Source organism: Solanum tuberosum, unplaced genomic scaffold (assembly GCF_000226075.1).
Source record: "Solanum tuberosum cultivar DM 1-3 516 R44 unplaced genomic scaffold, SolTub_3.0 scf00558, whole genome shotgun sequence".
Classification (NCBI taxonomy): Eukaryota; Viridiplantae; Streptophyta; class Magnoliopsida; order Solanales; family Solanaceae; genus Solanum; species Solanum tuberosum.
In genome coordinates, this window is record NW_006239478.1 from 144402 (window position 1) to 162800 (window position 18399).

At 33.9% G+C, this 18399-nt stretch overlaps 2 protein-coding genes across 2 annotated transcripts in view; one reads left to right on the forward strand and one right to left on the reverse strand.

The window, feature by feature from the left end:
- Positions 1-3289: 3289 nt before the first annotated feature.
- Positions 3290-8683, forward strand: LOC102580489 (mannose-6-phosphate isomerase 1-like). Its single transcript, XM_006365476.2, has 5 exons — positions 3290-3808; positions 4452-4619; positions 6632-6844; positions 7728-7994; positions 8196-8683. Exons 1-5 carry the CDS (start codon positions 3515-3517, stop codon positions 8508-8510), a joined length of 1257 nt encoding a protein of 418 aa, XP_006365538.1. The 5' UTR covers positions 3290-3514; the 3' UTR covers positions 8511-8683.
- A 1395-nt stretch (positions 8684-10078) lies between these two features.
- The window catches only part of LOC102580840 (auxilin-related protein 1), an 11980-nt gene continuing 3659 nt past the window's right edge, over positions 10079-18399 (reverse strand). The window contains exons 2-8 of the mRNA XM_006365477.2: positions 16951-17308; positions 16726-16843; positions 16478-16578; positions 14352-14417; positions 14004-14093; positions 13201-13377; positions 10079-10613 (exon numbers count right to left, since the gene is read on the reverse strand). Coding sequence (XP_006365539.1) covers positions 10575-10613; positions 13201-13377; positions 14004-14093; positions 14352-14417; positions 16478-16578; positions 16726-16843; positions 16951-17308 — 949 coding nt within the window. The 3' untranslated portion in view covers positions 10079-10574. The remainder of the gene's footprint in view (positions 10614-13200; positions 13378-14003; positions 14094-14351; positions 14418-16477; positions 16579-16725; positions 16844-16950; positions 17309-18399) is intronic.

Below are 18399 nucleotides of genomic sequence, written 5' to 3' on the forward strand. Positions count from 1 at the left end.
GGGAGAGGAGGGGTGTTTGGTTCGTGGCTGCCTGTCTCGCCGATCGGAGCAACGACGACGGAGAGACAGAGAAGAGGACCAGGTGGGGTGCGGCGATCTCTTTTGGGAGGAGAAAGAGTGAATGAAATCATGTTTTGGTCTTTGATAGGTTTAAAATAGGCAAGTGGATGATTTTTAACCCAAGACGTTTGTTCAAAGGGAGATGTAGGATTGAGATTAAAAGAGATGTGATTGACGGTTCGAATTGAAAGCTGAGATTTTGATATTGAGCTTAGAATTTGTACAAAAATAGGCTACCATCGAAATAAGACTGGATAAAAGACTAGAATTGAAATAGAAAAGGGCTATGAGTTGAATAAATTGGATAAAAGAGGCTAAGATTTAAATAATTTGAAGGAAGATTAAATGAAGTGTTGTTTAATCAATAATATACTACACATAGTAATAATTTTCAAATAAGATAAAACACACTTAAATATTATACATTTTAATAAATAAGTAACTTCATTATTTCAAATTTGGCAACCGATAAACATAATAATAAAATAATAACAATTTGATAATTTTTGTAAATTATGAATATAATTATTTGGATAAAATTAATTATAATTGTAAACCCATAATAACATAAAAAAAGTTTTGCAATACATATTCAATCAAAAAGCAATTCGAAAATGGTTACAGATTGTTCAAAATTGAGTGTAAATAATACATAACACATTATTTCTCAAACCAATGACCAAAGTAAAATTTAATATTGTGTTACCAACTTGATGCAAAATAAAACAATCAAATTCATCCCAACAACACATTATTTCTCAAACCAATGAAAGGTAAAATTTAATGTTGTGTACTTCCTGCAAAATGAAACAATCAAATTCATCACTATATTAAAAATAAAAAATTTAAAGAAAAAAATATATAGCAACCTGCCTTGTCTCAAGAACCATTAAACATGAAAAAGAATTTCAAAACTAAAAAAGAGTTTGATACATGTTGTATCTATGAAATGTGTTGCTTTAATTTGAATCTGCATCTATGATACAATTTAAAGTTATCAAGAACAATAAAGATGAAAAAGAATTTCATATATAATTTGTATCTACGATAAATACAAGTCTAATACAACGTATATTCATGGTATATGCTGCTTTATAACTATATCTATGATACAATATTTGAATTTCTAAAAATCAATAGAGAAGAAGTGGAAATTCAAAAACAAGGAAAAGTCTAATACATATGATACATTATAAGATATTTTTTTTAATACAATGTGTATCTATGATACATGCTGCTCTACATCTGTATCAATGATACAAAGATTGAATGCCCAAAACAATCGAAGAAAAAGAGAAGATTTCGAAGCCAACTCAAGCTTTAGCAAAAGGATATTCATAATAAACCTCAAGCTTATCGAGTTCACTACGAATGAGGACACTAATGGTATATTTTTAGAATCTAAGTTTTGGATATTCACGAATTTTATTTTTAATAATATTAATCATTTTTTTTCTTTCCCTTGTTGGGCTCTGTTTCAATTGGCAAATTCTTGATAAAAAATGGAAAAATTACGCAGTTAAGCAAACATATACTAGTTAATTAGCTAATACAACTACAATTTGTATTAATTACAATTCGGAACTTACTTCTAGTTATAATTACATTCTCTCTCTCGCCTCTCTTCCCCTCTCTCTCTCGCCTCTCTCCCCTCTCTCTAGAATCTCGCTCGTATCTCTCCCACACCTCTCTCTCCTCTCTCTGACAGTCTCTCTCTAGATTCTCTTCTGCCAATCTCTCTCTCACTTTATACAAACACAAATGTATAATTTGTGTTTGTATAAAGAGAGAGACTGGATATACAAATACAAATATACTATATATATCTCCGTCCTATACACTTATAATTATACAAATACACATCTTCCCCTGCCCACTTCTCTTTTTTCCTTTCTCTCTTTCGCTTTATACAAATACAATGTATAATTTGTGTTTGTATAAGCGAGAGAGAATGAATATACAAATACAAATGTTTTAACTCGATTCATTTGTATTTGTATGCGAATTCAAATTGTATGCAGATATACAAATACAAACATTGATACATATACATAGTAGTTACATAAATACAATTACCCAACTGATATACATATACAATTCACCTCTCTCCACTCTCTGTCCTCTCTCCTCCCTCTCCCAATATCGCTCGCCACTCTCCTCCCTATAACATGTAGCTACGAATCGTAATTAGCAAACTATAACTATGGAGCATAACTAAGCTATTTTTGAATGGCTATATGCGAAAATTCCCCAAAAAATAGCTACCTTGAAGTGAATAGAGAGGAAAATGAAGTAGAAAAAAAATATGACAGGGAGAGAGATGAGCGATAGGGAGAACTCGATAGTAATTTATTTTATATGATAAACGAAAGTGAATACACGACATGCTTACGAGCGGATTCATAGCCAAGATCGATTTCATCTCATTGATTACATAAGAAAACTATACTTTGTTTGGTTAATTGTTCATTAGTGTTTTTTTTCTTCATATTTGGTTTAGTTCACTCATAAATGAACCTTGAGATTTCATAGCTTGAATAAATAACTAGAACTAGCTAGTTTAATTAAGTAAACGATTAAACATAAGTCTCAATGAATTCGACATCTAATTACTTACAATTACTATATAACATGTACGATCATATACATTTGTGTGTGCAATTAAAAGCAACAAGTGACCACAAAGGAGGCATGCATCAGTGCAACAATCTACCAGTTGTGGACCGAGAGGAATGGCATACTATTCCAGAAAAGAAGTGTGGATATTCTCTAATTTGATATTGGTGTTTGTGGCAAATAAATGACAAAACGTAGCATAAATGCACCTTCTAATTAAGCCTGTTGCATAAGATTTGTCTAGTGTGATTTACATCTTCTATGCAGGGGTGGAGCCAGTCTTTTGTCAGGGGCTTCATTCGAATCCCTTTTGGCGAAAAATATTACTATTTATACATGATTAAAATTAATTTTTAGGTATATGTAGCGGATGTCAAACCCCCCTTCGATTAGTTAGTGTGTTTACTCCTTCAGATTTTGAATCCCCTTATTAAAAATTCTATCTCTGCCACTGCTTCTATGTGGTTGCTGCTATCAAGCGCGTACAAAGTGTTCACCTGAAAGACAGATGCTATGTCAAAAGTTGTAGCGACTACGAGTTATCTTGGGTTCCAAATAAATAAAATGGATCCTTACTTTAATAAAATAAAAATAGTACCAAATATTTGCCATTTTCTGATTTGGCCATCTGTTTTCTTTCTTTCATTCTTTTTCCGGTTTTCAGTTTTCACCTCTGCGTCTGCGATCTCCATTTCTTCCGCGTTAGAATTGTTAACAGACAAAAGAAGAAAAAAAACTTGAATCTCATCTGCTCAAAGCTTTTAGATCAACAACGCCATGCGTGATTCGGAACTAGAGCAATGAAACGCTGGAAAGTGCCTCAAATCTACACCATTCCATGGAGGAGGTAAATGGTGGGTTGATCAAGTTGATCTGTTGTGTTAAAAAATCCGATTGGGGACGCATTGGTCGGGAATCTACTGTTGCACGTCTCTATTATCGAAATACTGGAATCAATATTGATCAGAATCAGCCCTATGCTGAGTTTTGGATGGGTACACACGAATCTGGCCCGTCGTATGTTGGGGATACAGAAAATCTGACATTGAAGGAATGGATTGAAAGAAACCCTAGTGTCCTTGGAGAAACCGTTCTGAACAAGTGGGGTACCGATTTTCCCTTTCTCTTCAAGGTTTGTTTGATCTGTTCTTAAAATTAAAATTTAGATATTAAAATGTTCAGTCAAAGTTTAAATAGTTTGGATCTCGAAAAAGTGAAAAGTGACACATAAAAATTGGGACTGAGAGTGTACGTATTATCTTTTTGTTTGATTTTCTGGAATTTCCATTTTGTTGATTTGTGCAACTGATAGTACTATTTTTTTTATAACTGGTGCTGCCACAGATCCCAAATCTTAGATGAAATGGTTCACATAGTTCAAAACAAATCAGGGAATAATAACCGGCTCTCTTAGCGAATCTTTTGAAGTTTTGATTTTGATTGTGCTATGTAGTAGCAGTATACTAAAGTGTTATGTGTCACTTGTTCCTTATCGGATAAAAAGAGAGATGTTAGTGAGTTTATAAACTAAATGGTTCTCCCACTCATCACATTATTCTTTTGGGTTCGGCTCTCCTTTTGGTCTATAACATAATGTGTAATAACTACTAGAGTGACTCCAATTATGGCCTTTGATATTGACATTGTCTGCATCTGACAAAATACAGATAAGAAGACAATTCAGATTAATTTCATACATTTTAAATGAGTGTAAGTCGTATACACATGTTTGTCCGTATGGCTAAATAGGTTTCTAACGTTTCTTTTGTTTTTAGGTATTATCTGTTGCCAAAGCTTTGTCCATACAGGCCCATCCAGACAAGGATTTGGCCACTTCTCTGCATAAAGAGCAGCCTTCTGCTTACAAGGATGACAATCACAAACCTGAGATGGCTTTGGCGCTGACGCAATTTGAAGCTTTATGTGGTTTCGTCAGTCTTGAGGTACTCGAGGACTTAGGATTTATGTTAGCCTAGTTAATATTTGGAGTGTTGATATACTTTCTTACTCTCAAATGAGATGCACATTTCAGGTGCATATAAATTTACTATTCCTTAGAAGTGATTCTGTTAGTGATAGAAGCACTTTTATGTAATAATCTGGGGACCTAGGATTAGTTCAAGTGAAAGGTTAAGGGTCTTATAGCTTTGGTCACAAGTTTGAGCTATGCGCCATGCCAACTAAACCTTGTATTTAAGTGGAGAGGCGTAGGGGGGGGGGGGGGTACCCTTGGCTAGGATTAGTTCAAGTGAAAGGTTAAGGGTCTTATAGCTTTGGTCACAAGTTTGAGCTATGCGCCATGCCAACTAAACCTTGTATTTAAGTGGAGAGGCGTAGGGGGGGGGGGCGTTATCCCTGAGTTTTGAAGGCTAGGTTTGTCCTAAGGGTTGGCCCCTGACGGATTCCTTGGTTATTAAAAAAGTGTATGTGGGGCAGTCTAGAGGCTACGGTGCCCATTTTCTATGTACACGTACTTCTCATTTGAAATCTGATTGTTTCTTAGGCTTTTTTTTCATTGGCAATATCATGAGTGTGAACCTGTCCTATTAAACAATTGTTATGAATTGTTTAAAAGTAGATATTTGTTTTGTTTTGTACTATTTAAACATTTCTTTTTAAAAAAAATAATAGTATGAAACTGAGCTTGTGGTTCCTCCCCTGACAACCAGATGTCAAAATTGTAACTTAAGGGAGTAAAATTATCTAAAATAGGAAAAAGAGTTCCACGTAGCATTTTTCATCCCCTCCTTCCTTGTCTAGGTGAAATGAAAGGCCCCTAACTGCGTATGCTGGTTAAAACACGTGTTAAGAAACTAGCATAGCTTGCTTTTTTTTTTTTTTAATGTTCAAAAGTTGTCCAATTTATGTTTATTCTGGTTGGCAAGCTTCTTGTTATGAGAGATCTAGAAATGGGGTAGGGCGGCTGATAGAGTTGGATCCAAAGATTTTAAGTAAGCGGGTATGGAGCTGCAATGACAATGAGTAGGACTTTAGTGTAAACATAATTTTATAAAAAAATTCAAAAATGTATAGTTCAAACCAATAGGCAGAAATTGATGTAGATCCACCATTGGAAGGACAGGCAGTAGTATATACCTTATTCATGTGATTTTCTTGATAAACAAAGTTATTGTGCTCCTTCACTTGAGTTGATGGAATAGACTTAAGTTCCATGACTATGATAACTACGTCTCAATTCCAAACAAGTTATGGTCGACTATATGAATCCTCATTGGCCACGTCGCTTCATTTATACTCATCTAGAGCCACTATAATACAAACTAAAAGTAAATTCAAAAAGTACTTGAAGTTGTCTATATTTTCTAACGGTATATAATCTATGACAAGAGTAGGAACAAAGATATATGGGGCAAGGTGGAAATGGCTTCATGGTGGACAAAAAAAGGGAAGCGAGACTGAGATGGTTTGGGTACATGAAGTGGAGGAGCACAAATGCCCCAATGAAAAGGTGCGAGAGGTTGGCAGTGCTAGGTCTTAGGAGAGTTGGCGGTAGACCAATGGAGAATTGAGGAGAGGTGATTAGACAGGACATGTCATATCTTTAGCTCACCGAGGACATGACCCTAATATGAGAGCAGTGAGGTCAAAGATTAGGGTAGAAGGTTAGTAGGTAGTCGAGCGACTTCTCTCTTTTCTATTGGAGAGGATAGTTCTAGTTTAGATCACCTTCTCTATTCCCTCCTCTCCTTTCCATTATTATTCTTATTATTTTTATAATTATTATTATCATCTTATTCTTCAATTATTACTATTGTTGTTTATTTACTTTGGTTATCTTTACTATTTTTGCTGTCAATATTTTTCTTTTCTTCAATATTTCATCATAGCTTTTTTACTCTTGTATTTTTCAAGTCTGTTTAGGACCTTAGCTATACTAACACGAGTACATGACTAATTAGAATTATTGATAACAAGTATATTGAATTTTTTCCAGGAGCTCAAAGTGATTGTTCGTACTACACCTGAGATTGTGGAAGTGATTGGTAATGCAAAAGCAGAGCAAGTCTTAAACTTGAATGAGGATGATGGGAAGGAGGAAATTAGATTACTATTACAATCAGTATTTACTGACATAATGACTGTTTGCAAGGATGTGACTGCTGAAGTGTTAGCCAAGCTGATTAGTCGCCTAAACTTTGAAGGCCAGGTAATCCAAATTGATCTGTGACCAAGTGGAAGCATAATTTTTTTGTAATACTTGGGCATTAGTTGGATGTGTCCTTTTTGTTATTCTGTGTGGTCGTAACTTGTCCATTTGGACAGTAATTCTCTTAGGTTTTTGAAAAACTTGGTCTTTATTGTCATACTTTATGTGTTTTTGTCTTAGACCAATTTCTTAACGTAAAGATGTGCTTGCATGCCTCTACTAACTTACATTTAGACTTTTAGATGGGCGGAATGTGGATTGCACTGGCAGAGAATGTAAAATAAGTTCATTTCTGAAGAATTTGAGGGACTAGAGTATCAAAAGGCTTTACTACTTTGGATATGAGATTTCTGGATTTTAATTCTACAACTGATCTATCTTATCATTGTTATTCACTAAAAAGAAAGGAAAAAAACTTGTTCTCTTACTTGTTACTGTGTATGGGTTAGCTGAAACAGAATTGTTATAAGCTCCATCAAGTTGCTTTCGTTGTGCAATTTTCTGCAAAGGAGCTAATTTGTTTGGAATTGATTTGTATCTAAGTTGCTATACTTATCCTTGTAATGTGAATGATTCAGTTTTCCTCCTTTGTTTTCTATTGTGGTTGAACCTTGGATGCGTCAATTTTTTTTTTTACATTCGCAATAGTCCTCTTGACTGTATCTGCTGGATCGAGTTCTGTCCTTTTGGAAAAGATGGGAGACATGTTGATTTGAGTTTCTATTACTTCTGTTGATGCATAATTCTTATGTGAATTATGTGGTTGAGCTGAACTGCTTACGGTCTCCTCCGGCATGTTAAATGTAACTCTTGCTGCTTAAATTCAGCTTTTCGATTGTCTCTTATTTTTATGAATATGTGTATTCATCTTTAATGTTTGTAGGCAAGGCATCTAACTGACAAAGAACAACTGATTCTACAACTTGAGAAGCAGTATCCAGCTGATGTTGGTGTCTTAGCTGCATACTTGTTAAATTATGTGAAACTCAACCCTGGTGAAGCTTTATATTTAGGCTCAAATGAACCTCATGCATATTTATATGGTGAATCTGTTGAATGCATGGCAAATTCAGATAACGTGATACGTGCTGGTCTAACTCCAAAGCAACGAGATGTTAAGATACTTTGTTCAATGCTCACATACAAACAGGTATTGTCAGACACCATTACATTTTTACTTCATTAGAGCCACATTTTACGAGGAATTGTTGTACATGGGTGTTTAAGTCAGCTGTCTTTTCACTATGAGAAGATTTTATAGTGGTATCGCCAGTTTCTTCTCTAAAATGAAAAGAAAATGTGTTGGGCGTCTCTTTACCTATATGAATCTGAATCAGTTCTTCTGTTGCAGGGTTTTCCTGATATTCTGAAAGGTACAGTGGTTAATCCCTACACCAAGAGATACCTCCCTCCTTTTGATGAATTCGAGGTGGACCGTTGCATTCTTCCACAAGACTCAACTACAGTATTTCCTTCCATTCCTGGTCCTTCCATTTTTTTGGTCGTGGAAGGAGAGGGAATGATGACCACATCATCGAATGAGGTAGTTGCTGAAGGTGATGTCTTATTTGCATCTGCAAATACCAGTATTACTGTTGCAACCTTGTCTGGTTTGCATCTATATAGAGCAGGAGTTAGCAGCAGGTTGTTTGAGTTGCATAAATAGTGTATTACTTCCAACTCTAGCTAGGATTGATTCAAATACCAGGAATCTACACTGATGAATTTGTTGAGTCAAAAGTGATATTAGTGGTAAATGAATTCTTTTTGGGTAAACATATTTTCTCCCAACTTTTTTGACATCAATTGTTAATGGTAAAAATCACACTTAAACTATCACCTTTTTCGTGGGTTTCATACTTCAACTATCCATTGTACTATTTAGGGATAAGGGTCTGAAAAATATCCCAACTTTGGTCGAATTTGTTGTTGCGATACTAAACTTTCATGAGGACCTATTGCCTTCCTAGACTATTTAATACCGTATTTTACATATATATTTGTCCACATGGACATAAAAAATAATGCAAAATTATAAATAGTAATGTGTCCATGTGGATACATATATACCTTTAAAATACACTATTAAATAGTTTAGGGAATAAAAAATACGGTATTAAATAGTTTAGGGAGGTAATAGATTCTTATGAAAGTTAAGTATTGCAACAACAAATTCGATCAAAGTTGGGATATTTTTCAGACCCTTATCTCTACTATTTACTTATCACTTTTTTTTTTTATGGATTTCATCCCTCAACTATCATTGTATCACAACATTTGCATTAAAATACACATTGATGTTGAGTTAGCCTACATGTGTCTGTTTTCGATTGGAAATAAACATTTGGCCAACTCAACATTAAGATATATTTTAATACAAAAGGAGTGGTGGTGTTTAAGTAGGTAGAACAATAGATAATTCAGGTATAAAATTTGCTTAAAAAGTGATAGTTTTGATTCTTCAAATTTTATTTTTTTATGTTGATAACTTTCAAAAAATATATATTATTATATTTCAAGTATATTATACTGGGACTATTTTATACAAATGTTAATATTCCATCAATATCGTATATATAATTTAGTAATTAAAAACAAAATATACAAATTGCATGTCTAATATAATACTAAACAAAATAATTATACATATTATTTAAATATGTGCAATATATTTAATATGTATGCTATTATATGACTTAACGCATACTCCACTGAAATTGAAAAAAAAAAATACAAACACAATATTCCAATTTGCAATATGATATACCACATATATTTCAAGGTATATTATTGTTATTTCTAATTCTAAGGTTATACCAGACTATTGAATATGATTTATATATACATGCCCCATAAACACCTTACATTTAAAAAGAAATATATGTATTTTGTATTTCTTGGGATATATATATTTATATGTTACAGCTATCATATATTATCCTTGAGATTTTTTCCTATACCATACATAGAAATGATTTATAATGTGTTTATACGGTGTTCATATCTTACAATTTCCCCCCTAAATATATCTATTTTAGCTTCTTTTTTTAAGAATATACATAATGTATATATTATATATATATACATCAGCTTTATTCTTAATACTATATGATATAATTGATCAAATATGATTTATACTGTATTTCTGAAAACTTTTAGAAAGATAATATGAAGGAATTAATTGAGTTGCGTAATAAGAAGGAATTGATTCGAACAAAACTGACACGATCTACAGAAGGAAAAAAAGTTACTTTTTACTGGCCAACGCCACAAATCCAGGTCTCTACTTTTGGCAAACAATTTCATGGAGATTACTGGTGACTTCCACCCTCTTTTGTAACACACACCTCAGATAGGTATTAATATCGCACGCAACATGTCACCAACCATGGTGTTAAACCTAAATCAACAAATTATGCACAAAAACCTACAGTTGCTGATGAAGATATCCATATGTATGTGACAACTGCAAAACAAAACAAAAATAAAATAAAAATCACACGAACAAAAAGCTACTCGGTTTTAAATACATAGCCGGAGATTGTAAACATGCACATTCGTGATAGCACTAATTCCCGGTGAAGCAACTAAGTATCGTGTCAGTCCACCAAAACAGTAAAGTCGAGCTGATTTGCACAACTATTAGAACATTCGTACATCGTTGCTTCACTTCCAAGCAAGGACAGTTCATTATCTGCTTTCAGTAAGGAGTCCTTAAAGCAGTTCGAACTCATCTTAGCTCCTCTGAGTTGAATTTATTCCATGCTTCCTGTAGTCAAATTTCAGAATCCAATTTAGAACAGCATCACTGATGATTCCTGAACATACTACACACACTACTTACTCCACACTAGAAAACACAATACTAAACTGAACAGTATAACAATTGGCACCTTTGAAATGCAGAACTAGATGTTGTGAAACATGAGTGTATATGCTTCAAACATAGACTTGCTCATTCACTTCTGGATTCAATTAGTACAAAAGGATAAGTTGTTGTAGCTACTTTCCAAGAGATACGGAAGTTAATGTTTAACCAAAGGAAAAGATGTAGTAGTTACTTCTCAAGAGAGATGGAAACACTGTAGAAGTGATCTGTGATAATTTTCTTTTTATTTGTCCCCCCCTAAACATATAAAGGAGATTATTTTTGGTGTACAAAAAAATTTGAATCCTTCCCTCAAAGATTACGGCTGAATTAATTATATGGATTCCATAGTCCCTCCATAAGGATGATGTGGAGAATGCCATATACAGGCACTAGATTCATTTACTGTAAAATTCATAAGAACAAACAAGCCAAAATTATTCAGATTTTGATAACAGTACATGACAAGGGCAAGGGAAACTGTACATGTTAAGTTTGAACTGCCAAGCAAACTAAGCATTTGTCTTGACTTATTTAGATGGATTTTCTACGAGGTGTCATTTAAATTATAAAGAGGAATAACTTTTATTAGTGGAACTGCTCTTCAACCTTTCTGAAAAGTCGACTTACTTCTCTTTCTTCGATAAACTCATTGATATCTATTCCTATCCAAATTGAGCAGCTAACACTTATCTCTACTCTACTTCTCCCTGACCAGAGTCCCTGCCTCCACATTTCTCAGGAGAAAATAAAACCTTACCCTTAAAAACCTTCTTCCCTTGTTTTATGTTTTCTGTTGAAGTCAATTGCTATTACTCTATTTCATATGGCAGTTTCTGTAAATATGGGTTGATTTTTTGTTCAAATCAAGCTTCGACTTCTCTTCTTCAGTATAACGATCATTCAAATTCATTTTGTTTGTCAAACAGCAATTTTAAATTTTGCATTTGAGTTCGCCAGAAACAAAATCTTCTCTTAAATGCAAGCAAAAAATATATCTTGAGCTGCAATATCTAAATCTGACCACTAATTATAACATTGAAATCTCCTATTGAGATCCTAATTTCTCAACTATTTCAGCCCCCCTTTATAAACAATGCTAAAAGTGCATACATTATATGCAGTTAACCAAAATATCATATATACACCTTGGGAAAGAATTATATTGCATTAGCATCATCATTTTATTGGGTCAAAATTAGAAGCATCATTTATGATATGGATCACTAGTTGAACACAATTATCAAATTCTTTCAACTTGAACTTATGAAGAATTGTTCGCGCACCGAGTATATTAAGTGATTTTCTTTCCCAATATCAAATTTTAATTGTATCAAACCTTAACCTAACAATTGAATATGAACTTTTAACAGGACCAAAGCTAAAGCAACAAAATCTTTTTTTTCCATAGAAAAAGTGAAGTCTCTGAACATTGAGTTGGTTGTGATTAAGTATTTTCTTTCGGATAAAAGAAAAATGGTTCACTGCAAGGCCAACATATTTTTAGAGTCCTTATTGTGCTCCCATATAATTTACTCCATTAAGGGGCTTTTTGTTGGATCAGTAGTAAAGATAATCCCTCCATAAGATTTCACATAAATAATATAATGTTTGGTTGGACGCATAAAAAAATAATTAATGCAGTGTTTAGTTGGACTAATAACGAAAAGCAATCACGCATAATTAATGTAGTGCTTGATTTGTAGTTTAAACTTGATACCGACATAAGTTATGGGGGACTTCATGAATTGTTTTATGCATGATAGAAATGGCATAACAATATGCATCAACAATACATTGTTGTATAAAAATCATCTTAAGACAAAATGCTCTTAGGGGTCGTTTGGTAGAGTGTATTAGCAAAAATAATGCATGCATTAGCTCTGTGTATTAGTAGTCCCTTGTTTGGTACACATTTTCATGTTATGTATAACTAATGCTTGCATTAATTATACACTCTATTGTGTATTGAGGAGTGTATTACTAATACCCTGAATTTCTAGATATTAGTAATGCAAAGGGATTTAATACATGCATTAGCATGGTTAAAGACCCAATTACCCCTCTAAAGCACTTTTACATCTTTTCCACTATAATTGTGGAGGATATTTTTGTAAATAAATATTTTTATACGATGCATACTATTTTTAATACACCAAACCAAACAATGCATAAGAAATAATCTATGCATAACTAATACATGTATTATTAATGCAAGCATAACTAATACAAGTATTACTAATGCAAGCATTACTAATACATTCTATTGAGCATTATTTTTATACATTCTAATTTCTACCAAACGACCCCTTAAAGTAGCTAATCTTTGCATAATATTTTATGTATTATTATTCCTGATTAACCACCACAACTTTATTATTTACACCACACACAAATAACTAATACACGAACCAGATGACAAACATATACATGTCAGAAATGAAGATTAAAAATATGAACTTCATCACTTGATAAGCTATATACGTACCTTGAGAAGATCAAAAACCTTCTCAGCAATATACTTCTGCCGAACTGTGGCCCCTTTTTGTTGAACTTTGTCTGGGTGGACACATAAAGTTGCCTTGTGATAAATTTTTTTGACAGATATAGAAGTGATCAAATCAGTCAACGAAACTGGCTGCCAACCGCATTCAGGCCACAATACCTTCATAGCATTCAATAGTTGCAAAGGATTACTTCAAGAACTTGATACAATATCTTTAACATTGCCAAAACTATGGTCATAACTATGTAAACCTTGCAAAAGTCCATAACTACTGGCGATATTATAAGCTATCAACAGAAGAGTCGTATATGAATATAATCGTCTTCTCATGTTTGCTTTGTGCATGAAGTTCCATGCAATACTGGATTTAAACTGAAGAGCATCGATTCTTAAAGCAACAGTTCAGAAATAACAGATTCAACCAGACCAATGGCATCACAGATAAAAGATAGGTAATCTAATGGATGCTCAAATGACACAAAAGCTAGAGCAAACATCAAACTAGCAATAAGGTCAAAAGACGATGCACAAAATTTTATAGCAGTGCTAGTGCCTGGGAACTACTCCCATCCACACTTGTAAGAAGCAAATCTAGAGCAATTTTACCCAGCTTAATTCCATTTTTACCCAACATGAATCCAAGTGTGGATTATGGATTGAAATTAAAGTAAATTAAGGAGGTATCTAAACTGGCTTTGATAGAAAGCAGTAAACTCAGATCTCATTATGTCTTGAAAGTTTTCTAACAGGTCTAAAATGTCTTTTGAGATTAGCTAGTTACATACATGTTGTAGTGACGACAGCAATGCCCGTAGGTTGCCTTCCTTTCCAGTAGCCCAACGTTTTATATCATAGTTCAGCGTATCAGCAAGCCTCTGCAGTAAGCAGTTTGTTAAAAATTAAAGGGAATAATATATACAGAATGTTTGAGCAGGCTTAATGTGTGGTTTCATTGTAGATCAAAAAATAAAGAAAACTAGAGACGGGGAGATGAGAGAAAGCCAAAAGGAAACTGAGGGAAGATAATTTCCACACCCAATAATCTTCCTTACGTTTGCTTTCTTCCCTAGAAGAATTCATGCAACCTGTGAAAATCAGTTATTGGCAGCTTTAAGCAATCAGCAGAAACTTACATGCTTCTCTTCCTGCTCATTCTGAGACTGAAGATCACGCTGAGTTTTCTCAGCCAAAGCCTTAGCCTGATCACATAAAGAAAAAGAATCAGATGCGGTAAAAAATAACCAATGCAACTTCACTTCAAAATAACACCTAGGAATAACATTTCCATTCTTTTATATATGTACCCTCCTCTGGAAGCATTCTGAGATGCAAAATAACAACTGAACTAGAAGTCAGATTTGTCGTCACCTAAACTTTAGGATTTTTGGGATATGAATAGAAGTATGGTTACAGACTAATGATGCTTAGGTGCAGCTAAGATATATGTTCAACTCCAAAAACATAGATGTTAAAAATGTAGCAACAAAATTGAGAAGACTGAAGCAATTAATTACACTCCACTTGATTTTCTATAATTGAGCTCGTCTCGTTACTTGTCTATTTCAATTTTTAAATGTTTTTTTCTATTTTCCTTAACTCAAAATGCAGATACTGGACTTCTTTCCATAAAGCAAAATGGACTTCCTTGAACCTTTGGTGGCTTCTAAAGCCTAAACCCAATAAGATATACAAGTGTACATGATTGTTAGGGTATGTGGATCAAGTTGGCTGAAGAAACCTTTTTTAAACAAAACAACAGCCGACACCAAGTCCAGAAGAAGGGCACATGTACTCCAATTCAACAACTTTTCAATCTGTAGCCCCCACATCTAAAAACTCTCTTTGCGTATTTCCATTCATCTCCCAAGATCTTCTTCCTCAGAGGAGGGTTTCATGATTCTTTGACTTCAAAATGAAAATACTTCTCATACAGAATTCCTTTGTTCTTTTTCTCTTAATCTTTAACCCTCATGCTGACTAAAGGCTCTTCTTTCCTTTTCTTTTCTGTTAGTTACTTTTCACTGAGTTTTGGCTTAGCTACCCTCAAGGATGAGCAAGCAATGAGCGAAGCGATTGATGAGATGGGTGGACAAACAGATGACAGCAATGAACCAGGTTTATATTTTTTGTTCTCTCTTGTTATCTTCTTCTCCGTTGGTCATCCTTCCATTTTCAACTCACGGTCAGTCGAGGATCCTCCAGATAATGACGCACTATTATACGAATCCCGTTTAAGCACGGGTGTAATGTGGATGGACACCGCTTCAAGAGAGGAAACAAAGGATCCGTGTAGCATAGCAAACAACTCAAACATATCAAAGGAAACCTTACTCCTTCCAAACACTACACCTTTTTTTACTTTTTGTTTCTTTTTCACTTCTCAACCTCAAAAATGGAATTCCAACTGTTAGTTAAAGCCCATTCCTATACTCAAGATAACGCTACAATGAGAAAGGTCAAGGTCAGATGTACAGTGTATGGTACGGGTTCCTCAGAACCTAGAAACTTTGGCCCAAACCCTAAATTTATTTTGAAAAATCTATTTAATAAGTACAAATTATAAATTTAGAACCCAACAACTCCAAAGGGTTAGATCCTAGAACCAATAAACTTCAAATCCTGATTCCGCCTCTAGAAAAGGTAATATAAAAGTTGCACAAATAGCAAAGGAAACCAATCTCGAGAATGTAACCCATTAAACAAGAGACCTGCTTGCATTGTTTTAGAATGTTTACTTGTAAACTACAATGGAACTTAGAACATCTCTCTATTTATTTATTTATTTATTTTTGATGACTGTGGTGTGTACTTGACAAAAGCTTCTTCCACCTTCCTTCTCTCCATCTAAATTCTGATCCAATACATTAAAGAGAAAACTTGGCATCTAACGGGAATGATAGTTCAGGAGATACCATCACAGGCCAAACTCACCACCAAGGAGTTCTTCACACAGCCTATTCTACTACATCTTTAAAGCTTCTCAGTTTAATAAAAACTGCAAGCAAAGACCAACTCATATACATATTTTTCTTTTCTCAATGTAGCTCAATTTCTCAAATAGCCACACAAAAAACAACTTCAAATTCATTCACTTTCAGTAGAATCAAGGATGACTTAATGCATCTAAAAATAGGAAGGTTATTGCAAGTTATGCGAATATGCTAGCACAATACTCATCCAATAATAAGAAGGTTATTGCAAGTAACGAGGAAACGGTAACACAATACTCGGTTAAAGGGATAGTTATAAGAAAGATTACCATGCGCTCTTGGGTCTTCAAATGATGTTTCAACCTAGCATTTCTTCTTTCTTCACTTTCATCCTCAACTTCCTGAAATGCCTCAGAGGAAGGGGCAGAGTCTGCATGTACACAACGGCGAATAAATAACAACAGGAAATGATATAACATATTTGAATTAAGACGAATGTGAAATGCTGGCATTAATAAATTCTAATGGATTAATTCCTAAAAAGAATTGGCATCTTTTTTTACAGAGATGAAATCACCTCCAAAAAACATTAAGTCATCGACAAGGTTTTTCACAGGCGACACATTCTTTTTACTCAATGATGACTTCTTTTCTTCTGGCCTTCCCTTCTTAATGAAACCTGCAGACATATGGCCCTGAAAGAAGAAGGGTATAGGGAGAAACATGATATGGGAACCAAAAAGGTTAGTTCATCAGATCAGTACACACAAAATCTTGGAACCCAACAGTCTTAATCCAATACCTCAGCTGCAGATTTTGGCTTTGTCGTATTGCTCGGCTTGTTGATTGTCACTCTCACATTTTTGGACTTCTCTTGTGCTCTGTCCACAGGATTCTTTACAGAATAGGCCTTTTTAGGAACATGTGGTCGTTCAGTTGTATCACTCCTAACCTTAAAATTGGCAAAATCTTCAAGTTCGTCAATTGAAGATGTCACAGGATTACTTCCAATATGATGTTCCGACGATTCTGAAAATGGCCAAGAAGAAGCATTTGCCTCACTGGTGGATGATTCGAAAACCAAAAATGGATCATCTGGTGAAGAGGAGCTTGATTTAGAAGAATTTGATTGCTGAGGACTTCTCGGGTCTGATTTTTTGCTATATAAACAGAAATATATAGAGTTTTAAACTATGCTTCTGAGGATGAATAGAGTGATACATAAATAAAAAAACAAGAAAGTGCCAAAGTTAGTTGACTCCATTGGTTTTGCAAGGCTTCCCTTTACTGTAGATTTGAGTTACACATTGATACATTTGAAATGTTTATTTGGCAATGTTAGTTATATCATAAGATGGTCACATCCTAACTTGAGCCACTTGGTTATTAAGAAGGTAAACTTTATTCTTTGCCTCAACAGGGATGGTATCTCCTGAAGCAGTTCCAAGATCAAGATGCTAGTGAACTACTAAAGAAACTATAATTTGATGGACACGTAGTAATCAATCAAACACTTGAAAAGCATTTGCTGAGAAAAAGATACTCCCTCCATTTCAATGTGTTTGTCTTACTTTCCTCTTTAGTCCATTTTAAAAAGAATGTCTCTTTCCTTTTTTTGGTAACTCCTTAATTTCAACATATCACATATCATGTTTAAAACCACAAAATTAAATGACATTTTGGTACATTCTACATATTTTTAGTTTAAGACCCTATGATTCAAAAGTCTTATTTATTTTCTTAAACTCCGTGTCAAATCAAAATAGACAAACAAAGTGGAACGGAGAGAGTAGTAAAAAAGAGATTTATGTAATATACCTCATAGAAACTTTGAGCCTCTCTCTATACCACCTCTGTATTTTCTCACATCTCAACTTTCAATTTGCAAGGCCAAATACATCTTTAATTTTAGAGAAACTTTCACATATAGCAAACAAAAAAATCATATTTGTATGATATAGCAAAGTTTGCATAGTTGCGCTCCATAGCAAACATATATATGTATAATTCGCTATACATATATACAAAAAGAAGCAATTGTATAATTCGTTGGCTCCTCTTCAGAATTGTATAAGTTCGCTGGCAGGCCATTTGTATAAATTGTTGTTAGCCTCTCGTTTGTATAAATCGTTGACAAACATAAATTATACATTATACAAGCATAAAACTGGGCAGGAGAATATTTTTATTGTATAATTATAAGTGTATAGGACGAATATATATGTATTTGCATGTGTATATACAATTTTCT

What these genes read in the sequence shown, in the direction of transcription:
- LOC102580489 (XM_006365476.2), top strand. Translation starts at nt 3,515, where the DNA reads ATGGAGGAGGTAAATGGTGGGTTGATCAAGTTGATCTGTTGTGTTAAA. An exon ending in ATTTTCCCTTTCTCTTCAAG is followed by an intron (nt 3,809 to 4,451) that starts GTTTGTTTGATC and finishes TTTTGTTTTTAG; the next exon opens with GTATTATCTGTTGCCAAAGC. An exon ending in GCCTAAACTTTGAAGGCCAG is followed by an intron (nt 6,845 to 7,727) that starts GTAATCCAAATT and finishes TAATGTTTGTAG; the next exon opens with GCAAGGCATCTAACTGACAA.